This window comes from Anomaloglossus baeobatrachus, chromosome 9 (assembly GCF_048569485.1).
Source record: "Anomaloglossus baeobatrachus isolate aAnoBae1 chromosome 9, aAnoBae1.hap1, whole genome shotgun sequence".
Lineage (NCBI taxonomy): Eukaryota > Metazoa > Chordata > Amphibia > Anura > Aromobatidae > Anomaloglossus > Anomaloglossus baeobatrachus.
Genome location: NC_134361.1, coordinates 44,107,629 through 44,127,450, shown reverse-complemented (window position 1 = coordinate 44,127,450; position 19,822 = coordinate 44,107,629). Strand labels below are relative to the sequence as shown.

The following is a 19,822-nucleotide window of genomic DNA, read 5'->3' as shown; positions in this document are numbered from 1 at the left end:
CTATAGGAGTCATTGACGTCTCCTGTTATGCTACTTATATTTCAATGGCCTCTGGAATGGAGAACATCCTTGGATTAGGTTATTTGCTGAGTGTTGGGCTGGGTTCACACCACCATATTTCCCATTACCATGTGTGCCGGATATTTCGGAACCTTATTTCCTGCAGCTCTGTAGCTCATTAAGGATCTCAACAGCAAATTAAATAACTAGCAACTGCATGTAATATTGTAATTACTGCAAAACACGCTACAGACAGATGTCATTAACCCCTTCTGCTCGGGGACCATTTCCGTTTTTGTAAGGGGTTCCCCCCTTCTTCCCGGAGCTATAACTTTTCTTATTTTTCTGTACACATAGATATTTCAGGGTTTGGGGTTTTTTTTCTCTACGAGTTGTAGTTTTGATTTGCACCATTCATAGTGTACTGAAAAACTGGGAAAAAATTGCAAATGGGGAAAAATTGTGAAAAAACACACAATTCTGACATCTTTTTGGGGAATTATTTCTACGGTGTACATTTTGTGGTAAAAATGACCTTGCAATGTGTTTCTGCTAATCGTTACGATTACGTTGATACCAAACATGTCCAGTTTTTTTATTATTTTAGTGGTGGGAAAAAAAAATAAGAAGTTTTAAAAAATAAAATAAATAAAAAATAAAAATTGGGGGTTGTGTCGCCATTTTCCAAGACCCGTAATGTTTTCATTTTTCTGTTGATGAGGCTGTGTCATGGCTTATTTTTTGCGGGATGAGACGACGTTTTTATTAGTACCATTCTGGGATAGATATGAATTTTTAATCACTTGTTACAGCATCTTTTGTGGTGTTGCAGAGATAAAAAAAAACATAATTTTGACATTATTGAATTTTTTTTGTTTACAGTGTTTACCGATTGGGTTAATTATTTTTATATTTTGATAGATCGGACCTTTCTAAATGTGGCGATACCACATATGTTTTTATTTTCTTTGTTTTTAATGGGGCAAAAGGGGGCATTTGAACTTTTAAGTATTTTTTTATTTTGTTAATTTTTTTAAAAAAAATTTGTTTACTTTTTATTGTTCTTAATATTAGGGGACTATAACCTGCAATCGTCTGATCACTTGTGCTATATACAACAATGCCACAGCATTGCTGAATATAGTAAAAATGACAGTCTCCTTTGAAGCCCGGCCGCAGGCAGGTTTCAATAGAGCCCTGCTTTGACAAGAATGGGAGTCTTCAGCAGACCCTCTGCTGTCATAGGAATCCATTGGCGACCCGCAGTCACGTCACGGGTGCAACGATGGAAGCTTAAAATAGCCCACCCCCAAGGGGCGCGTGTTATATCCCGCTGACAGCCATTACCTGCAGGGTATGGGATGAGTTCTATACGTCTGCTTCCAACTTGCAACGTTATCGTGAAGGGGTTAAGGAAATAAGATATACAGAAAAGATAGTGCAGTCTTTTCTGTTGAGTTTTTTTCCCCAACGTATTTATAGATTTTTTTGCATTGTGTTTCCCAATCGATAGTTGCTAGAATAAAAATGCATGAAAAAAAACAACAAAAAACGAGTTTGTGTGAATGCCATAATAGAGTAATTTGTACAAAATATTTGAAACTTTTTTTTTACAAGTGTCATAAGGAAGCTTATATGATCAGTTTATGGCAGCCTGAATTCATTCCACCGCCTGTATATGGAGAACATAGAAATCTATCAATGTTGTAATAGATCTTACAGAGCAATGATGGGGGAAGGAAAGGCCCTGCGGGGTCATTATTGGATTGCTTCTAAAGAAACCGATTTGGATACTTCCATTAAAGGCTCACTTGTTCTACAATTACCTTATGTAACTAATTAAAGCAGCCAATTCTCATCCAGATTTCCATGCCCACTAACGACTGGATAGCACAAGTGGCCCTGGGCCGCAGCCAAGAAACTTGCAATTGTTGATACTTAGTAGTTAAAACAAACATAAGTATCTTTATTATATATATTTATATCATTTATTCCTTTGGCATATATATATTTATTATAACTAGTGGATGAGAGGGCACTACCATGATCAGGTGCTCAGTACTTGTAACTAGTGATGAGCGGGCACTACCATGCTCGGGTGCTCAGTACTCGTAACTAGTGATGAGCGGGCACTACCATGCTCGGGTGCTCAGTACTTGTACCTAGTGATGAGTGAGCACTATCATGCTCGGGTGCTTGATACTCGTAACTAGTGATGAGCGGGCAATACCATGCTCGGGTGCTCTGTACTCGTAACTAGTGATGAGCGGGCACTACCATGCTCGGGTGCTTGATACTCGTAACTAGTGATGAGTGAGCACTATCATGCTCGGGTGCTTGATACTCGTAACTAGTGATGAGCGGGCAATACCATGCTCGGGTGCTCTGTACTCGTAACTAGTGATGAGCGGGCACTACCATGCTCGGGTGCTCAGTACTCGTAACTAGTGATGAGCGGGCACTACCATGCTCAGGTGCTTGATACTCGTAACTAGTGATGAGCGGGCACTACCATGCTCAGGTGCTTGATACTCGTAACTAGTGATGAGCGAGCACTACTATGCTCATGTGCTCAGTGTTACGAGGGGGACCCGGGGAAGCGTGCCAAGATGGGAAATGGACTGCTTCCGCCGGTCAAGGTCCACTGTGCGGTGTAAGGGACCGCCGCTATGGTGGGTGAAGAGTGAGCGGGTTGCTGCTAGCGATCGTCTGGAATGTCACAGACGATCTATGTACACCGATCTGCCCTAACCCCTGAGGGTTGTATGGCACAGATCTCACGGCTCGGTGTACCTGTTGCACGGGGAAGCACAGAGGTGCCCACGCACGTGTGCCAGTGGAAGTCACGAGAATATGGCACGAGGGTAGCACAGAGGTGCCCACGCACGTGTGCTTTCAATAACCAGGTGAGTCCAATGGAGACTTGAGGAGCTCACCTGGGACAGGAACACGGCCTGTTGACGGGGGTACTGCCGGAGCAGCAAGGCAGGAACACGGCCTGCAAACGAGGTACTGCCGGAGCAGCAAGGGCCAAGCCCACAAGAGACAGTAATGCCTGAGCAGTGGCGTGGCAGCACGCTGCCAGACATCCAAACATAGAAGGAAGGTCGCGCGCCGCCATGATGGCAGGGGGAGCTTTTAAGGAGGTGCAGCTCCACCCGAGGGCGGGCGCGAGGCGGAGATGACGGACTTGACCCAATCAGGGTCCACGACGTCCCAGCCTGGCCAGTCAGGATTCACCACGTCACCAGCCTTGTCATCAAGCCGTGTGACGTCAGTGAGCGAATCAGGACCCACCACGCATTGCACATGCTCACCCTCCTGCCTCTGGGAAATAGAGGCGGGATCCTCGGTCTCACAATGTGCAGAGATAACGGGAATCTCACTGCTTCCCTGAGCAGTAAACCTCTGCACATTGCGCAGCCTCGCAGACCTTCGGGGCCGCTGAGCAGGAGAGTCTGCGGCAGGCCAGGAATGGGAGACCGCTTCACTCCTTGTAACAGGAGAACCACTAGGTGTCACCCTTCTGCTGCCTCTCTGAGAAGGTATCTCCTGCACACTGCGCAGTCTGGCAGACCTTCGGCGCTGCTGAGCAGGAGTGCTCGTGGCAGGCAAGGAATGGGAGACTGCCTCAGTCCTTGCCTCAGGAGAGCCACGAGATGTAACATTACCCCCCCGTCTAGGCCCCCCCCCCTGTCCGTGCTCGAAGGCCGCTATCAAACCCGGGGCGCGGATATGATCCTCCAACTCCCAGGATCTATGCTCCGGACCACGGCCGGCCCACTCCACGAGGTAGTACCTCTTGCCCTGTATGACTTTTGTCTCCACAAGTTTTGCCACCTCAGGGTCGTCGGACGGGGAGTCGGTTTGAGCCGGCAGGGACCCCGAGAATTTATTAAGTCGTACGGGTTTCAGGAGGGACACGTGAAAGGTGTTGGCTATAGCCCAGCGTGGAGGGAGCTGGAGTCGATATGCCACTGGGTTTACCTGCTGTAGTACTTTAAACGGACCCAGATACCTAGGGGCGAATTTGGCTGCCTGTACCCGTAGGTTAACATTCTTAGAGGACAGCCATACTAGGTCACCAGGGGCGAAGGATGGTGCAGGGCGGCGGCGAACATCAGCCGTTGTCACCATCCGGTCTTTGGCCCTTTTAAGAGCCTCTTGGGTGTCATCCCAGATCTCCCGGGCCTTGGTCGCCCAATCCTCCACTCTAGTATCGGGTGACGTAATGGGCATCGGAACCGGGATTCTGGGATGTTGTCCGTTATTGAGTAGGAACGGAGTCTGGCCAGAGGATTCATGGACCGAATTGTTAATGGCAAATTCGGCCCAAGGAAGGAGGTTAGCCCAGTTGTCGTGGTGCGCGGATATAAAACGGCGGAGGTAAGTTACCAAGGTCTGATTAGTCCTCTCCACTAGTCCATTGGTCTCGGGATGGTATGCGGAGGAGATGTTCAGCTCTATCTGCAGGAGCTTACAGAGCTCTCTCCAGAAGCGAGACGCGAACTGGGGACCCCGGTCGCTCACCACCTTGTCAGGCATGCCATGCAACCTAAATACATGCCGAATGAACAAGGTGGCGAGAGCACGTGACGTCGGGAGTCGTGGGAGAGGCACCAAGTGGACCATTTTAGAGAAGTGGTCCGTGATGACCCATACGACCCTGTGCCCTGCTGACTTGGGCAGATCTCCCAGGAAGTCCATCCCTACCACTTCCCAGGGACGATCCGGCACTGGCAGTGGGTGAAGAAGACCTGCCGGTCTCTGCCGGGACGGCTTATTCCGAGCACACGACATACAGGCTCCCACATATTCCTGTATGTCCTGGGGTAGTCTCGGCCACCAATAATGCCTGGTCACCAGGTCTCTGGTCCTTTTGACCCCGAAGTGACCCCCGACCTTGGAGGCATGGGCCCACGATAGCACCTCGTTCCGTAGTTCAGGGGGAACGAGGGTTTTGCCAGGTGGCACCTGGTCCAAAGAAGTGGGAGTGACCATCCTCAAGCTGTCCGGGGGTAGTATAAGACGAGGCTCCTCCTCGTCCTCCTCCAACACAACCATACAACATGACAAGGCATCGGCCCGTACGTTCTTCTCACCGGCCAGGTGGCGGATAATAAAGCGGAACCGGGAGAAGAATAAAGACCAACGGGCCTGCCTTGGGTTCAGGCGTTGTGCTGTCTGGAGGTATGTGAGGTTTTTGTGGTCAGAAAAAACCTCAAATGGATGCTTCGCACCCTCCAGGAGATGCCGCCATTCCTGGAATGCTAGTTTCATCGCCAGTAACTCCCTATCCCCTATGGAGTAGTTCCTCTCGGCCGGAGAAAAGGTCTTGGAGAAAAAGAAACACGGATGTTTCCTTCCTCGTTCGTTTTTCTGGTACAGGACTGCACCTGCACCGACCGAAGAGGCGTCTACCTCCAGTAGGAAGGGTTTGGAGATGTCTGGACGATGAAGGATGGGAGCTCTGGAGAAGTGAGTTTTGAGAGTGTGAAACGCCTCTACCGTTTCCCGTGTCCATGCTTTGGGATTAGCGCCCTTGCGGGTAAGGGCAATGATGGGTGCTGCCACCGTCGAGAAGTTGGGAATGAACTGGCGATAATAATTGATAAACCCCAAGAATCGCTGGATCGCCTTCAGCGAGCGGGGCTCAGGCCAGTTCATCACTGTCTCCAACTTCCCCGGATCCATTGCTAACCCCTGACTGGACACTATGTACCCCAGGAACGGCAAGGATTCCTGTTCAAAAACGCACTTTTCCAGCTTAGCATATAACGAATGGGTGCGGAGCCTCTTAAGTACTCGGATGACATCCCTCCGATGGGTGGTAAGATCGGGGGAGAAGATAAGAATGTCATCCAGGTATGCAACCACGGAAAGATACAAATCCCGGAAAATGTCATTCACAAAGTCTTGAAATACGGCGGGGGCATTGCAGAGTCCGAAGGGCATTACTAGATACTCGTAGTGACCGTCCCTGGTGTTAAAGGCAGTCTTCCACTCATCGCCCTTTCGGACTCGCACTAGATTATACGCCCCGCGTAGATCCAGCTTTGTGAAGACCTTTGCCCCGCGGAATCGATCAAATAGCTCAGTAATGAGGGGCAAAGTGTATTTGTTCTTGATTGTGATTGCATTTAATCCCCTGTAATCGATACAGGGGCGCAGATCCCCTTCCTTCTTCTGCACAAAAAAGAACCCTGCACCAGCCGGTGAAATAGACTTGCGAATGAACCCCTTCGCCAGGCTGTCCTGAATATATTTGGACATAGCCTCCGTCTCTGGAGCAGAGAGTGGATACACTCTGCCCCTAGGGGGCTCGGAGCCTGGCTTCAGGTCTATTCGGCAATCATATGGCCGGTGGGGAGGAAGAGTATCTGCGGCCCTTTTGGAAAAGACATCCCTGTAGGCCTCATAAGGTGTCGGTAAACCCGGCCCCTCAGTATTCCCTGAGGACCCAACCGACCTAATGGTAGCGGGTGGTTCGGTAGTCACGAGATGCTCTCTACAGGATCCTGCCCAGGATGAGATCTCCCCTGTTGCCCAGTTGAGTATAGGAGCATGCTGTCTCAACCAGGGAAGACCCAGTAGGATCTCATCCGTCCCCCCTGGAAGCACCAGGAAGGACACCTGCTCATGGTGTCCCGGTGGTACATCCATCCTGAGAGGGATGGTGATCTGGGTGATAGGATCGAGTAGTATGGACCCGTCGACTACCCGGACCCTGAGTGGCTTGGGCAACAGAACCAGGGGAACTGAGTATCGGGTTGCCAGGGAGGTCGAGATGAAATTGCCTTCAGCGCCTGAGTCCAAGCAAGCCAGGGCAGAGAAGAGAGTAGTGCCGAACTGCAACTGGGCGCTGATAGTCAACCTAGAGGGAGAAGTAGCGTCTAGAGTCCCCCCTCTGATAGAAACTAGACGCTGTCTTTTCCCGACGGTTTGGGACATAGGGTAGCTATGTGTCCCCTCTGCCCACAGGAAAAGCAGATGACACAAGACCGAGAACCTGGGGCAGAGGAGACCACCTTGGACACTTCCATTGACTCCACGGAGTCGCCTACAGGACTGGCTGGGGGACCTGTCTGATGGAAGACGGGAGTCAGACGCTTTTTAGGCCGAGAAGACGTGGGTGCTGAAGAGACCTCGAGCCTTCGCTCCGCCTGGCGGATGTCTATGCGAGAGGCAACCTGAATCAAGGACTCTAAAGTGGCAGGCACCTCACGTGTGGCCAGTGCGTCTTTGACAAACCCTGCCAGGCCCTCCCAAAACACAGGGACAAGGACATTATCCGGCCAGTCCAGCTCTGCGGCCAGTGTCCTAAAGTGTACAGCAAAGTCCCCGACTGAAGCAGACCCTTGCCGAAGTCGTAGGAGGCGCAGCGCGGAATCGTGGGTGACTTGAGGCCCGAGGAACACCAGTCTCATGGCCCCAAGATAAGCTGCTAAGTTATTCACCACACGATCTCCGCGCTCCCACAACGGCGTGGACCACTTCAGCGCTCTCCCTGTGAGCAGGGACTGGACGAAGGCTACCTTCGCCTTCTCGGTAGCGTAAAGAGTCGCGGACAGCTCTAAGTAGGTGGTAACCTGGTTTATAAACCCACGGCACTCAGAGCTGTTGCCGCTAAAGCGCTCTGGAAGCGCAAGGCGAGGAGACCTTCCGCCCAATAGCACAGCCTGGGTAGCCGCCTGGGTGGCGACTGTCGTCAGAGTAGTCTTATCGGAGGAAGACTGCTCCACTGCTGCCAATCGTGACTCCAACTGCTGCACATAACGCAGCAACTGCTGCTGCTCTTCAGCCATAGCCAGACCTTTGGCGCGACCGTAATGTTACGAGGGGGACCCGGGGAAGCGTGCCAAGATGGGAAATGGACTGCTTCCGCCGGTCAAGGTCCACTGTGCGGTGTAAGGGACCGCCGCTATGGTGGGTGAAGAGTGAGCGGGTTGCTGCTAGCGATCGTCTGGAATGTCACAGACGATCTATGTACACCGATCTGCCCTAACCCCTGAGGGTTGTATGGCACAGATCTCACGGCTCGGTGTACCTGTTGCACGGGGAAGCACAGAGGTGCCCACGCACGTGTGCCAGTGGAAGTCACGAGAATATGGCACGAGGGTAGCACAGAGGTGCCCACGCACGTGTGCTTTCAATAACCAGGTGAGTCCAATGGAGACTTGAGGAGCTCACCTGGGACAGGAACACGGCCTGTTGACGGGGGTACTGCCGGAGCAGCAAGGCAGGAACACGGCCTGCAAACGAGGTACTGCCGGAGCAGCAAGGGCCAAGCCCACAAGAGACAGTAATGCCTGAGCAGTGGCGTGGCAGCACGCTGCCAGACATCCAAACATAGAAGGAAGGTCACGCGCTGCCATGATGGCAGGGGGAGCTTTTAAGGAGGTGCAGCTCCACCCGAGGGCGGGCGCGAGGCGGAGATGACGGACTTGACCCAATCAGGGTCCACGACGTCCCAGCCTGGCCAGTCAGGATTCACCACGTCACCAGCCTTATCATCAAGCCGTGTGACGTCAGTGAGCGAATCAGGACCCACCACGCATTGCACATGCTCACCCTCCTGCCTCTGGGAAATAGAGGCGGGATCCTCGGTCTCACAATGTGCAGAGATAACGGGAATCTCACTGCTTCCCTGAGCAGTAAACCTCTGCACATTGCGCAGCCTCGCAGACCTTCGGGGCCGCTGAGCAGGAGAGTCTGCGGCAGGCCAGGAATGGGAGACCGCTTCACTCCTTGTAACAGGAGAACCACTAGGTGTCACCCTTCTGCTGCCTCTCTGAGAAGGTATCTCCTGCACACTGCGCAGTCTGGCAGACCTTCGGCGCTGCTGAGCAGGAGTGCTCGTGGCAGGCAAGGAATGGGAGACTGCCTCAGTCCTTGCCTCAGGAGAGCCACGAGATGTAACAGCTCAGTACTCGTAACTAGTGATGAGCGGGCACTACTGTGCTCGAGTGCACGGTGCTCGTAAGTAGTGATGAGAGAGCACTATCATATTCGGGGGCTCGGTACACATAACGAGTAGTTGGATGCTCAGATGGGTGTGACTTGAGTACCGGGGTATAATACAAGTCAATGGGGAACTCGACCATTTTTCTGGAAGATTTCCCAAAAAAATGCTTGAGTTTCCCATTGACACTCTGGTTGCGCCCATACGAGTGTCCGACTGCTCTTAACAAGTACCAAGCACCCGAGCATGGTAGTGCCCACTCATTACTAGTTACGAGCACCCGAGCATGGTAGTGCTCGCTCATCACTAGTTATAACATCTCATTAAAAGTATCTCTTACGCCCATTGTAGTAGAGAGCGTCAATGAAATATATCCATACGCATTACATAGCAACTGTTCATAATGCGGCCTATTACACTGACGTCGGGTTTCATAGTTTTAAGGCTGAAGGTAGACTTAAGTCCATCGAGTTCAATTTATGGCCTAACATGTTGTTCCTAAAATGATCCGTCTAGCCTCAAGCCAATAAAAGCAACCAAAGAAAAAAAGAAGGGTGATCTAAATCCGTATGTGATGAGAAATTAGCATTTTCAACTGATTTTTACTTTAGAAAGTTGCGAGAATTGTTACAAGCTTTATCTGCAAAGAAAAATATTTTTACACTGCTCTCAACAGTTTTTAAGGCCCCCTTCACATGTCAGTGATTCTGGGACGTTTGTGCTTTTTTTTTCTACGTACCAGAATCACTGACATACGCAGACCCATTCTAATCAATGGGTCTGCTCACACATCAGTGATTTTTCACTGACCGTGTCTCCGTGCAGCGTACACGCGTGTCCGTGTTTCTGCACGGTGACAAGTCAGTTTTTTTCTGGCATCACTGATGACCCACGGACCACACTATGGTGTGATCCGTGTATGATCCATGAAACACGTACCAGAAAATCACGGACATATTAAATAATAAACATTTTCAACTCACCTTTCCAGCGATTCGCTGTGCAGCCTCCGCTCTCTGGAGCTCCTGCCCGGCTCATGAATATTCATGAAAGGAGGAACAGCCGACCCGAAAGTAGCTGCAGAGAGCGGTGGGCGGATGTTGCAGAGCCGAGGAGTTCAGCACCATGGACAGCAGGAGCGAAGGCAGGTGAGTAATGTCCATTTGCAATCACGGACTGCACATGGACAACCCACGTGTGCCGTGAATCACGGAACACGGAGGGACGTGTGTGTGTTTTACATGTCAGTGAGGAACGTCAGTGTTTTTCACTGACGTGTGAAGGGGGCCTAAAAGTGGGGGGAAAGTGGCTTAGGTAAACAAGCCAGATATATGATCACACCTGTAAAGTGCTGTGGAATTAAAGGGAAACTGTCACCACTTTTTTGCCCTATAAGCTGCGGCCACCACCAGTGGGCTCTTATATACAGCATTCTAATATGCTGTATATAAGAGCCCAGGCCGCTGTGTAGAACGTAAAAAACACTTTATAGTCCTCACCTAAACGGTCACTGTGGTGGATGTGACTCAAATGGGCGTCTTCGTCCTCCAGTGCCGGCGCCTCCTCTTTTGGCAATCTTCATCCTCCATCTTGTGAAGCCTGTGTGCATGACGTGTCTACGTCATACACAGTGACCGGTCCTGCGCATGTGCACTACAATACTTTGATCTGCCCTGCTCAGGACCTCAATGCTGGCGAGTGTGTATGATGTCGGATGCGTCATGCACCGCGGCTTCAGAAGATGGAGGACAAAGATGGCCGAAAGAGGAGGCGCCGGCACCGGAGAACGAAGACGCCCATTTGAGCCACATCCACCGCAGTAACCGGTTTAGGTGAGTATTATAAAGTGTTTTTTATGTTCTACACAGCGGTCTGGGCTTTTATATACAGCATGTTAGAATGCTGTATATAAGAGCCCACTGGTGGTGGCCATAGCTTATAGGGCAAAAAAGTGGTGACAGGTTCCCTTTAAGTAAAATTAATAAATATAAGTTAATTTATCAATTGTGACTTTTTAAAAACTCTCACTCCATTTGGAAAAGAACAGTAAACATTCAAGTTATATTACAAGGAGCGCCGTTATGCGACATTTTGTTGCAAATAACATCATGTGGCCATAAGCAAAACGCGCTTTAAATTTTCTTCTCCTGAAAAACTTTGTCCTATCCAGTTGAGCCAATGATTGTTGAGCAAATAATGTAACTAATTTTTTGGTCAGTAATTGGTCAAGAGTTGGTCGAAATAATCAAACTTGGTAATGTCTTCGTGCTCTAGCTTAGGGTTTCGCCAGTGCTGCGTTCTTCAGGAGATGAGTGGCACAGTTGACCTGCCAGGACGTCTGCCCTGCCAGCAGATATCGCCCACACGTTCTATTCTAATATATTCCTGCACATTCCGGAAGTCACTGGCGGACACAAAATCATTGGTGCCTATCAGACCCCAATAGGGAAGTGGCCCAAGCCACACAGCAGATATGGGTATCATAGAGAAATCTGACCTCAGTGTCAATGGTGATGACTTTCTATAATCACCATCTCCTTATGGGAACCATTACCGTATGATATCTAACTAATAAAATCATGCTGCATACACATAATACCGTACTGTAGTTGCCATAATAGTACATGCAAATGAATACTATTAGGTAAAGTCCACAGATATTGGCAAAAAATGTGGGATCGAAGGTGTGAGCTTCAAAAACAAAAGGTGATCATTTTGCAAACTCTCAAGAGCAGCCCTGATGATAGCCACCCTATACATTTATCATAATACGGACACCGCGAGAAGAGGAACCCTGTCAAACCAATATTTGGGCCCTTTGCAGTGCAATACTGCACCCTTTTATGCATCTGCTACTTTAGAGGTGGTAGTGGCCCTCTTACTTCTTGGGCCCCTGTGCAAGACCAGAATATGGGCTCTTTGCAGTCCAATATTCAACCCCTTTATGCATCTCTAGCAGAAGCTTCTTGCTGCTTTGGAGGCATTAGTGGCCCCCTTACCTCTTCGGCCCCTGAGCAAGTCCAGTATATGAGCCCTTTGCTGTCCAATATTGCACCCCTATATGTATCTGCAACTTTGGGGGTGGTAGTGGCCCCCTTACCTCTTGGGCCCCTGTGCCAGACCAGAATATGGGCCCTTTGTAGTCCAATAGTGCACCCCTTTATGCATCTGCTACTTTAGCGGTGGTAGTGGCCTCCTTACCTCTTGGGCCCCTGTGCAAGACCAGAATATGGGCCCTTTGCAGTCCCATAGTGCACCCTTTTATGCATCTCTATCGGAAGCTGCTTTCTACTTTGGGGTTGGTAGTGGCCCCCTTACCTCTTGGGCCCTTGTGCAAGACCAGAATATGGGCCCTTTGCAGTCCAATATTGCACCCTTTTACGCATCTGCTACTTTAGAGGTGGCAGTAGTGGCCCACTTACATCTTGGGTCTCTGTGCAAGACAAGAATATGGGCCCTGGGCAGTCCAATAGTGCACCCCTTTACGCATCTGCTACTTTAGAGGTGGTAGTGGCCCCCTTACCTCTTGGGCCCCTGTGCAAGACCAGAATATGGGCTCTTTGCAGTCCAAGAGTGCACCCCTATATGCATTTCTATCAGAAGCTTCTTGCTGTTTTGGAGGCGTTAGTGGCCCCTTTACTTCTTGGGCCCCTGGTTGCACCAATGGCATGTCCGCCCCTGAAATTTCTGTGCACAATAGATTTGCACACGAGTTTATGATTCCGTATCACGCACTGTGTGACTTTGTATATTGCGGTTGGACACAACATTATTTGCCAAGTCCAATCCCAGCGCAGTCAGTCGTATTTTTATTGAAGATAATTAAAACTGACTGTAACTGCGGCAGTCACATTAGATTAGATTCAAAATGTGGGTAAAAAGTTATTCAATGTGAACGTATTTCCAACCTAAAAGTTGGAGATATTATTCCGGTAAAACACAGAGTGAAGTATAATTATGACCCCCCCCACCTCCGCCATATGGCCGTATGGCCCCCCTGCACTCACCCTGCCCTGGTACAGCTGCTCCATGCTCTCATCTATCCACTTCTCCACATCCAGCCTCTTCTGCAGCTCCTTGCGGTCATACTTGACGGTCACCCGGGCTTGTCTCCTTTGTATGGCTTGTCCCGAATCTCTGCCCCTGGATGGGGAATGGTTTTTATTTATCAGTCTTTTTCCAACCTTATTTGCAGCCATAATTGAAAGTCCTGATCTTTGAGGGTTGGTGGTCCCTCTTGGTCGGTACAGCCAAGTCACTTGGACTAGACCCAAATTGTCAGCACTAGGTTCTAAAGATATAAGCCTCAATAATAAAATTGGTCAATAGAGATTCCGAAATTAGAAAATTCCCAGTTCTTGCTGTATATGTTCTCCAGATCTGGGGTCTCCACACGTGCAAATAAAGGATTCTGGATAATACAAAGGGCTTATTGGATGGAAGTCCAGGGCTGAAGACTCAGTGTTGGGGGGCTCTTATATGGGGGTCACTTACATGCATCTCCTCCACATGGTCTATAGCTGCAGAGTGACTGTAGCAGCGCTCATCTCAACAGCACCTCTGTGGACTGACACAGCACAATCCTGCGCCAACCCCTCCAGCCAGAGAGAAGGGAGGGAGGGACGCTAGTAAAACTCACAGTATTGTACCTCAAAGCCTCTCAGCTATTCAACCATGTGCAAATCAGGCACAGACCTCCCATGTACAGAGACCCTCACATATAAACCTCTCCCACCCTGCGCCACTGCCATTCACTGCTGCTGGCGGACATTCTGTCTATATAGGCATAAAAAATGTAAAAATATATATATATATATAATTATTTATGCATATACATATATAGTAGATTGTTTTCTTTTTTTTCCCTTTGAATCCCTGCTGACCAATTCATCAGTACCCTGGCCTTGCAGTGACACGTGGGACAAATGCTCCATTATCTTCAACCTAGTTCTACCCCTGGTTAATGGTAAATGCAAAAATAATACACCATGACGTTGCTGATGGGACATCAGCATAAAAATTGGAGCCAAGGTATATATAATATGTAATGAGGGTGCTACGTCAGTAAAGACGCCTGACCTGATAGAAAAAAAAAGAGAAAAGTAATATATAAACAATGTGCATAATTATAAAGAGGGTGCTATATCAGTAAAGACGCCTGATCTGATAGGAAAAAAAGAGAAAAATAATACAGAAACAATGTCCACAAAAAAAGAGGGTGCTACTTCAGTAAAGACGCCTGATCCAATAGGAAAAAAAGAAAAAAGTAATATATAAACAATGTGCATAATTATAAAGAGGGTTCTACATCAGTAAAGACGCCTGATTCGATAGGAAAAAAAGAGAAAAGTAATATATAAACAATGTGCATAATTATAAAGAGGGTGCTATATCAGTAAAGGCGCCTGATCCGATAGGAAAAAAAGAGAAAAATAATACAGAAACAATGTGCACAAAAAAAGAGGGTGCTACTTCAGTAAAGACGCCTGATCCAATAGGAAAAAAAGAAAAAAGTAATATATAAACAATGTGCACAAAAAAAGAGGGTGCTACATCAGTAAAGACGCCTGATCCAATAGAAAAAAAGAGAAAAGTAATATATAAACAATGTGCACAAAAAAAGAGGGTGCTACATCAGTAAAGACGCCTGATCCGATAGGAAAAAAAGAGAAAAGTAATATATAAACAATGTGCATAATTATAAAGAGGGAGCTACATCAGTAAAGACGCCTGATCCGATAGGAAAAAAAGAGAAAAGTAATATATAAACAATGTGCATAATTATAAAGAGGGTGCTACATCAGTAAAGGCGCCTGATCCAATAGAAAAAAAGAGAAAAGTAATATATAAACAATGTGCACAAAAAAAAGAGGGTGCTACATCAGTAAAGACGCCTGATCCGATAGGAAAAAAAGAGAAAAGTAAGATATAAACAATGTGCATAATTATAAAGAGGGTGCTACATCAGTAAAGGCGCCTGATCCAATAGAAAAAAAGAGAAAAGTAATATATAAACAATGTGCACAAAAAAAAGATGGTGCTACATCAGTAAAGACGCCTGATCCGATAGGAAAAAAAGAGAAAAGTAAGATATAAACAATGTGCATAATTATAAAGAGGGTGCTACATCAGTAAAGACGCCTGATCCAATAGGAAAAAAAGAGAAAAATAATGCAGAAACAATGTGCACAAAAAAAGAGGGTGCTATATCAGTAAAGACGCCTGATCCGATAGGAAAAAACAGAGAAAAACAATAGATAAACAAAGTGTAATAATAAAAAGAGGGTGCTACATCAGTAAATATGTGTAACCCAGTAGGGAAAAAAAAAATAAAAATAATATATAACCAATGTGCACAAATAAAATGAGGGTGCTATATCAGTAAAGACGCCTGATCCGATCGGAAAAAAAGAGAAAAACAATATATAAACAACGTGCACAAATAAAAAGAGGGTGCTTCATCAGTAAAGATGTCTGACCCGATAAAAAAAACAAAACAAAAAAAACCCAGAAAAACAATAAATAAACAATGTGCACAATTATAAACAGGGTGCTGCATCAGTAAAGATGTCTGACCCAATAGAAAAAAGAGTAAAAAGTAATATATAAACAATGTGCACAAATAAAAAGAGGGCGCTTCATCAGTAAAGACGTCTGACCCAAGAGAAAAGAAGCGTAAAAAGCAATATATAAACAATGTGCACAATTATAAACAGGGTGCTGCATCAGTAAAGACACCTGATCCAATAGGAAAAAAAGAGAAAAGCGACGCTGTACATAATTTGTACACCTATATAAAAATATGTTTAGATATGTTTTTAGGAACAAAACTTCATAAAAAAAACAATTCAAATCAGAAACAATCCCTAGCACTGACATCCAGAAATACAAATATCAACATATAAATATAACAAGATATGGAAGACACAAGAACGGAAACACCCATCCAACCAGTCTGCACCGCACCGCCCATTAGGTGAGTATTATAAAGTGATTTTTACGTTCTACACAGCGGCCTGGGCTCTTATATACACTACAGCATGTTAGAATACTGTATATAAGAGCCCACTGGTGGTGGCCGTAGCTTATAGTCACCAAATCTGGTGACAGGTTCCCTTTAATAAGTGAAGTGATGGTGACTCGCCCACCCCAGGGCTTTGGGACCACCCGGTGTCGGGCCGGACTAGTCCGGGGGTAGTCAGTGGTGGCGGGTCCCGACTCCATGACCCTGGCGGGGTCAACTAATATGGCTGCTGTGTTGGGGGTGATTATTAAAGTTTGTATTCGTGACGCCACCTGTGGTTTGCGGCTATTAAGCCGCCGCTGCTGTATGGGGCCTCTGGGGCTGGTGGAATGGCAGCTTGGATGGTTCTGCTCCCCACAGGTGGAGCGGTGCCCCGGGGCAACAGTTGGTGCTTGTAAGAGTCTATGAGGGTGTTGTAGATGGTGCAATGCAGGCGAAATAATGGAGGCAACACCAGGGGATGCAGTTTCAAGATGTTTACTCACAGTTCCTGGGCTGCAGCACACTGGTGCCTTTGGACTGCTGGGCCCCACTGTCAGGGACCTCCGCCAATCCCGGGTAGATCTGGGAATAAATGTCGGTGCACCCCTCTGTTGTGTCTCTTTCCCTCAGCTGTCTTCAAAGCCTTGACTTTTCTGGATAAACCTGTCTTGGCCTCCACTATAGGTTCTGGACAAGAAGGCTTGCCTGGATGGTACTCTGCCCTCTTCCTAGGGGTTCTACAGTGGGATGTGGCCCGGGGCGCTTGCAACCAACCTGGGCCTCGGTGTTCACTTTTGGAAAATGACTTCTCTTCCTCCAGTTTCTAGGGACCGTTCCCTTTATGCAGCCTGATCCCTCCACCCGATGACTTAGTGGAACAGGCCATAAGCTTGAAAGCCTTGCAGTGGCCCTGGAATCCTTTCTGTAGTTCACTGCTGTGGTGCCACCTGGGCCTAGCCGGGCCCCAGGATCCTCACCAGGAAGCTTCACTTTCTCTTGCTGTTCTGAGGTTTCAACCTCTCTCTCCTTCTCTCTCCAACTTCTCACTCCCTCCTCTCAGCTCTCCTCTCTCAATCTGACTCAACTTGACCTTCCTGTCTCTGCTCTACCTTCTGCTGGCTCCTCCCACCTTCCCAGTTGCTAGACCCCACCCTATGGGAGAAGGGATGGGTCTTACGGCCCCCCCAGCATGCAGCATGGGGTGGTAGCTGCCACTATCCCCGGTCCCTGTGTGTGCCTAACAATGGGTGTAGTGTGAATTTGCCTATGGACCGGCGTTTACCCCCCTCCTTACCCAGGATGGGACATCACACCTCTGGCTGAGGTGCAATGTCTCTGTGGCGACGGAAGCCTCAGGGGCGCCACAATGGTAATGGGAACTGATTTCCATAAAGGTTGTATGTTCAACAAGTCGCCCAAAAATATCTAACTGCGTTGTAGCCCACCCACATAGGATAAGTGAATGAGGCCATTGAATAATTGACATTTTAGGACGTACATCAGGAATGCCTACCAATATCTAGAACAAAGGATCCCACAATTGGTTTTTCATTGAGAAATGATGGTCTAATTGAAGAAGAATCTTCAAGGAGTGCTCCAAATGATAGGGCGTAAATTTCCAATTACTGGTGTGACGCCCCTGACCTTATCAGGGTGTCACAGGGAACTGCACTCCTTTCTCTTATGGTGCAGAACTCACCCTCCATGGTTCTGGGATCCTAACTGTTGGTATTGCTTCCATCAGCATTCAAATCCTAGCCACACCTCACACCACACCCTGTCAGGCACACCAGTGGGTGGTCTAGTTGGAAAAGGGCCACCTGCCTCGAGGTCAGGAAGACTGGTGGGTGGGACATAGTGAATCTTAGAGGAGCCCTCAGAGAGTGAGGAGCGGAGGGAGTTGGAGCTCCCTGGGTGACTTTGGCTAGGTCGCAGACGGTGGTCTGGTACTGGATTAGTCGGGGACCCGGTTGCAGGGTATTGCAGAAGGGTTCCCAGACTTAGTTTTGGAGAACAGTCGTCATCGGAAAATCTAGTAACCGGACCGGTACCAAGCACGGCAGGGTACTGGACCCTAGATCAGGAAGTAGCTTCACGCAACCTGATAATTAACCTGTGGAGGATAGTCTCTTTATGAACGTTCCCCTAGAGCTCAGAGATCGAAGGTATCAACACAACGAGGGTGATAGGGCTTTCCAGCTTATGCGGCCCACTGAAATCCCAAGTGTCAGCCATTGAGAGCACAGCTCCTCTATTTAATTATAGGGAGCGGGACCCTGAAAGCTTCAGGCCGAGAGGTCACTCAGAAACGTCTAAACACAAGTGCATGGAGGCAGGCTCCAGACTGCCAGCAATACCAACGGGGACGGATTCCCGGACGAGCTCCCCAGAGAGGCAGCGGCACCCAGAGAATTGGTTTACTCCTGTGTCAGAGTCTGCTTATAGGTCGCACAACACCCACACGGCCTGAGTGAGTACGCTGAATTTCCCTGAGTATGCCCGCCTGGCCTGCACCACACTTCCCTACACCTCCACCATCCAGAGTCCCGGGGCCTCCCCTACTCGTGGAGGGAATGTCATCTGGCTGCCCCACTCCATCTCCCCCAGGTACTCCCATCGGCAGCGGCGGTACTCCCCTTACCGCGAACCACGGGTGGTGTCACGAACACTTATCTCCTGTAAATAACCCCCTTTCGGAGACACTCGAGCCACAGCAACACCGGATCCGAGCAGTCTGACTGCTGCAGGGGCGGTATATTGGGGATCCAATATTAATTATTATTAATTATTATTATTATAATTATTATCCAACCTCTGAGGCCCTCACCAATCCCGAACTCTGTGTGCTGCGCTCGGCAATCTCCAGAGCTCCCATTTAGAATGAATGGAGTGGCAGTGTGCATGATTGCTGTCCACCTAATTCAGCTGGGATTTTGGGATTGATGGAGCAATAGCAGTTGGATCCCCAGTGATTGGTATGTTATTTACTATCCCATGGATAGGGGATAACTTGAGAACAGCCCTTAAAAGGGTTTTTGCACACAGGGCAGATATGCTGTGGATTTTCCATCTAGATTTCCCGTGCAGAAAATCTGCTGCTTATTACAATACCAGTATAGTTGATGAGATTTTCTGCAATCTGCAGCCAAAATTAGATTGTTCTGTGCATTTAAAAACTACAGCAAAACCATTTATGTTGCACATTTTCACTGAGAAGCGAATCTGCAGCATTTCTACAACAAAATCGACACAATTAGGTGCAGATGTTGCTGCAGAGGATAAGTTCGCTTAGGATGCCTACACAAATAAAAGGAAAGTCGATCAAACTGGCCAATTCAAAGAAGTGACCAACAGCTTTCAGGCATCAGTTATCGTTCTAGTCTCCTCTTATGGGGCAGAAGATCCTTTTAATTTTCCCCCTCCTAGACATGACTGTGATTTCTGCAGCCCCTAGTTATGCTTCTTTCTAAAAGTTTGCAGCATATATTTGCAGTATATTACAAAAGTCATGAGTTTGCATGCTATATCCGGCTGATAGAAGTGGGCAAAAAAAATCACCTGCTGTCTGGAACAGTTCAAGGACACTAAACAATTGTATATATAGAAATTCAATAAATGACTCTCGGCACAGGTTATATGACTGGTCGCGCGTTCATATCTACCAACGTCTCCCCAGTCATAAATACTTGGATGGCTACAGTGCTGCCACTTGGTGCGTTTCTCACCATTTATACGCTTATCTCTGTCGCCATCTTGTGGTGAAACAATAGTATGAAAAAACACTTTATCATGGCAGAATATATGGTAGATCTGCAGCTAATTCATAAATTATAAAGACCTCCTAATGGTTCCAA

At 48.0% G+C, this 19,822-nt stretch overlaps 1 protein-coding gene across 1 annotated transcript in view; it reads right to left on the bottom strand.

The window, feature by feature from the left end:
• PPP1R14A (protein phosphatase 1 regulatory inhibitor subunit 14A) overlaps positions 1-13,580 on the bottom strand; it is an 83,690-nt gene extending 70,110 nt beyond the window's left edge. Inside the window, exon 1 of the mRNA XM_075323663.1 lies at positions 12,970-13,580. Coding sequence (XP_075179778.1) covers positions 12,970-13,161 — 192 coding nt within the window. The 5' untranslated portion in view covers positions 13,162-13,580. The remainder of the gene's footprint in view (positions 1-12,969) is intronic.
• Between the last annotated feature and the right edge of the window lie 6,242 nt (positions 13,581-19,822).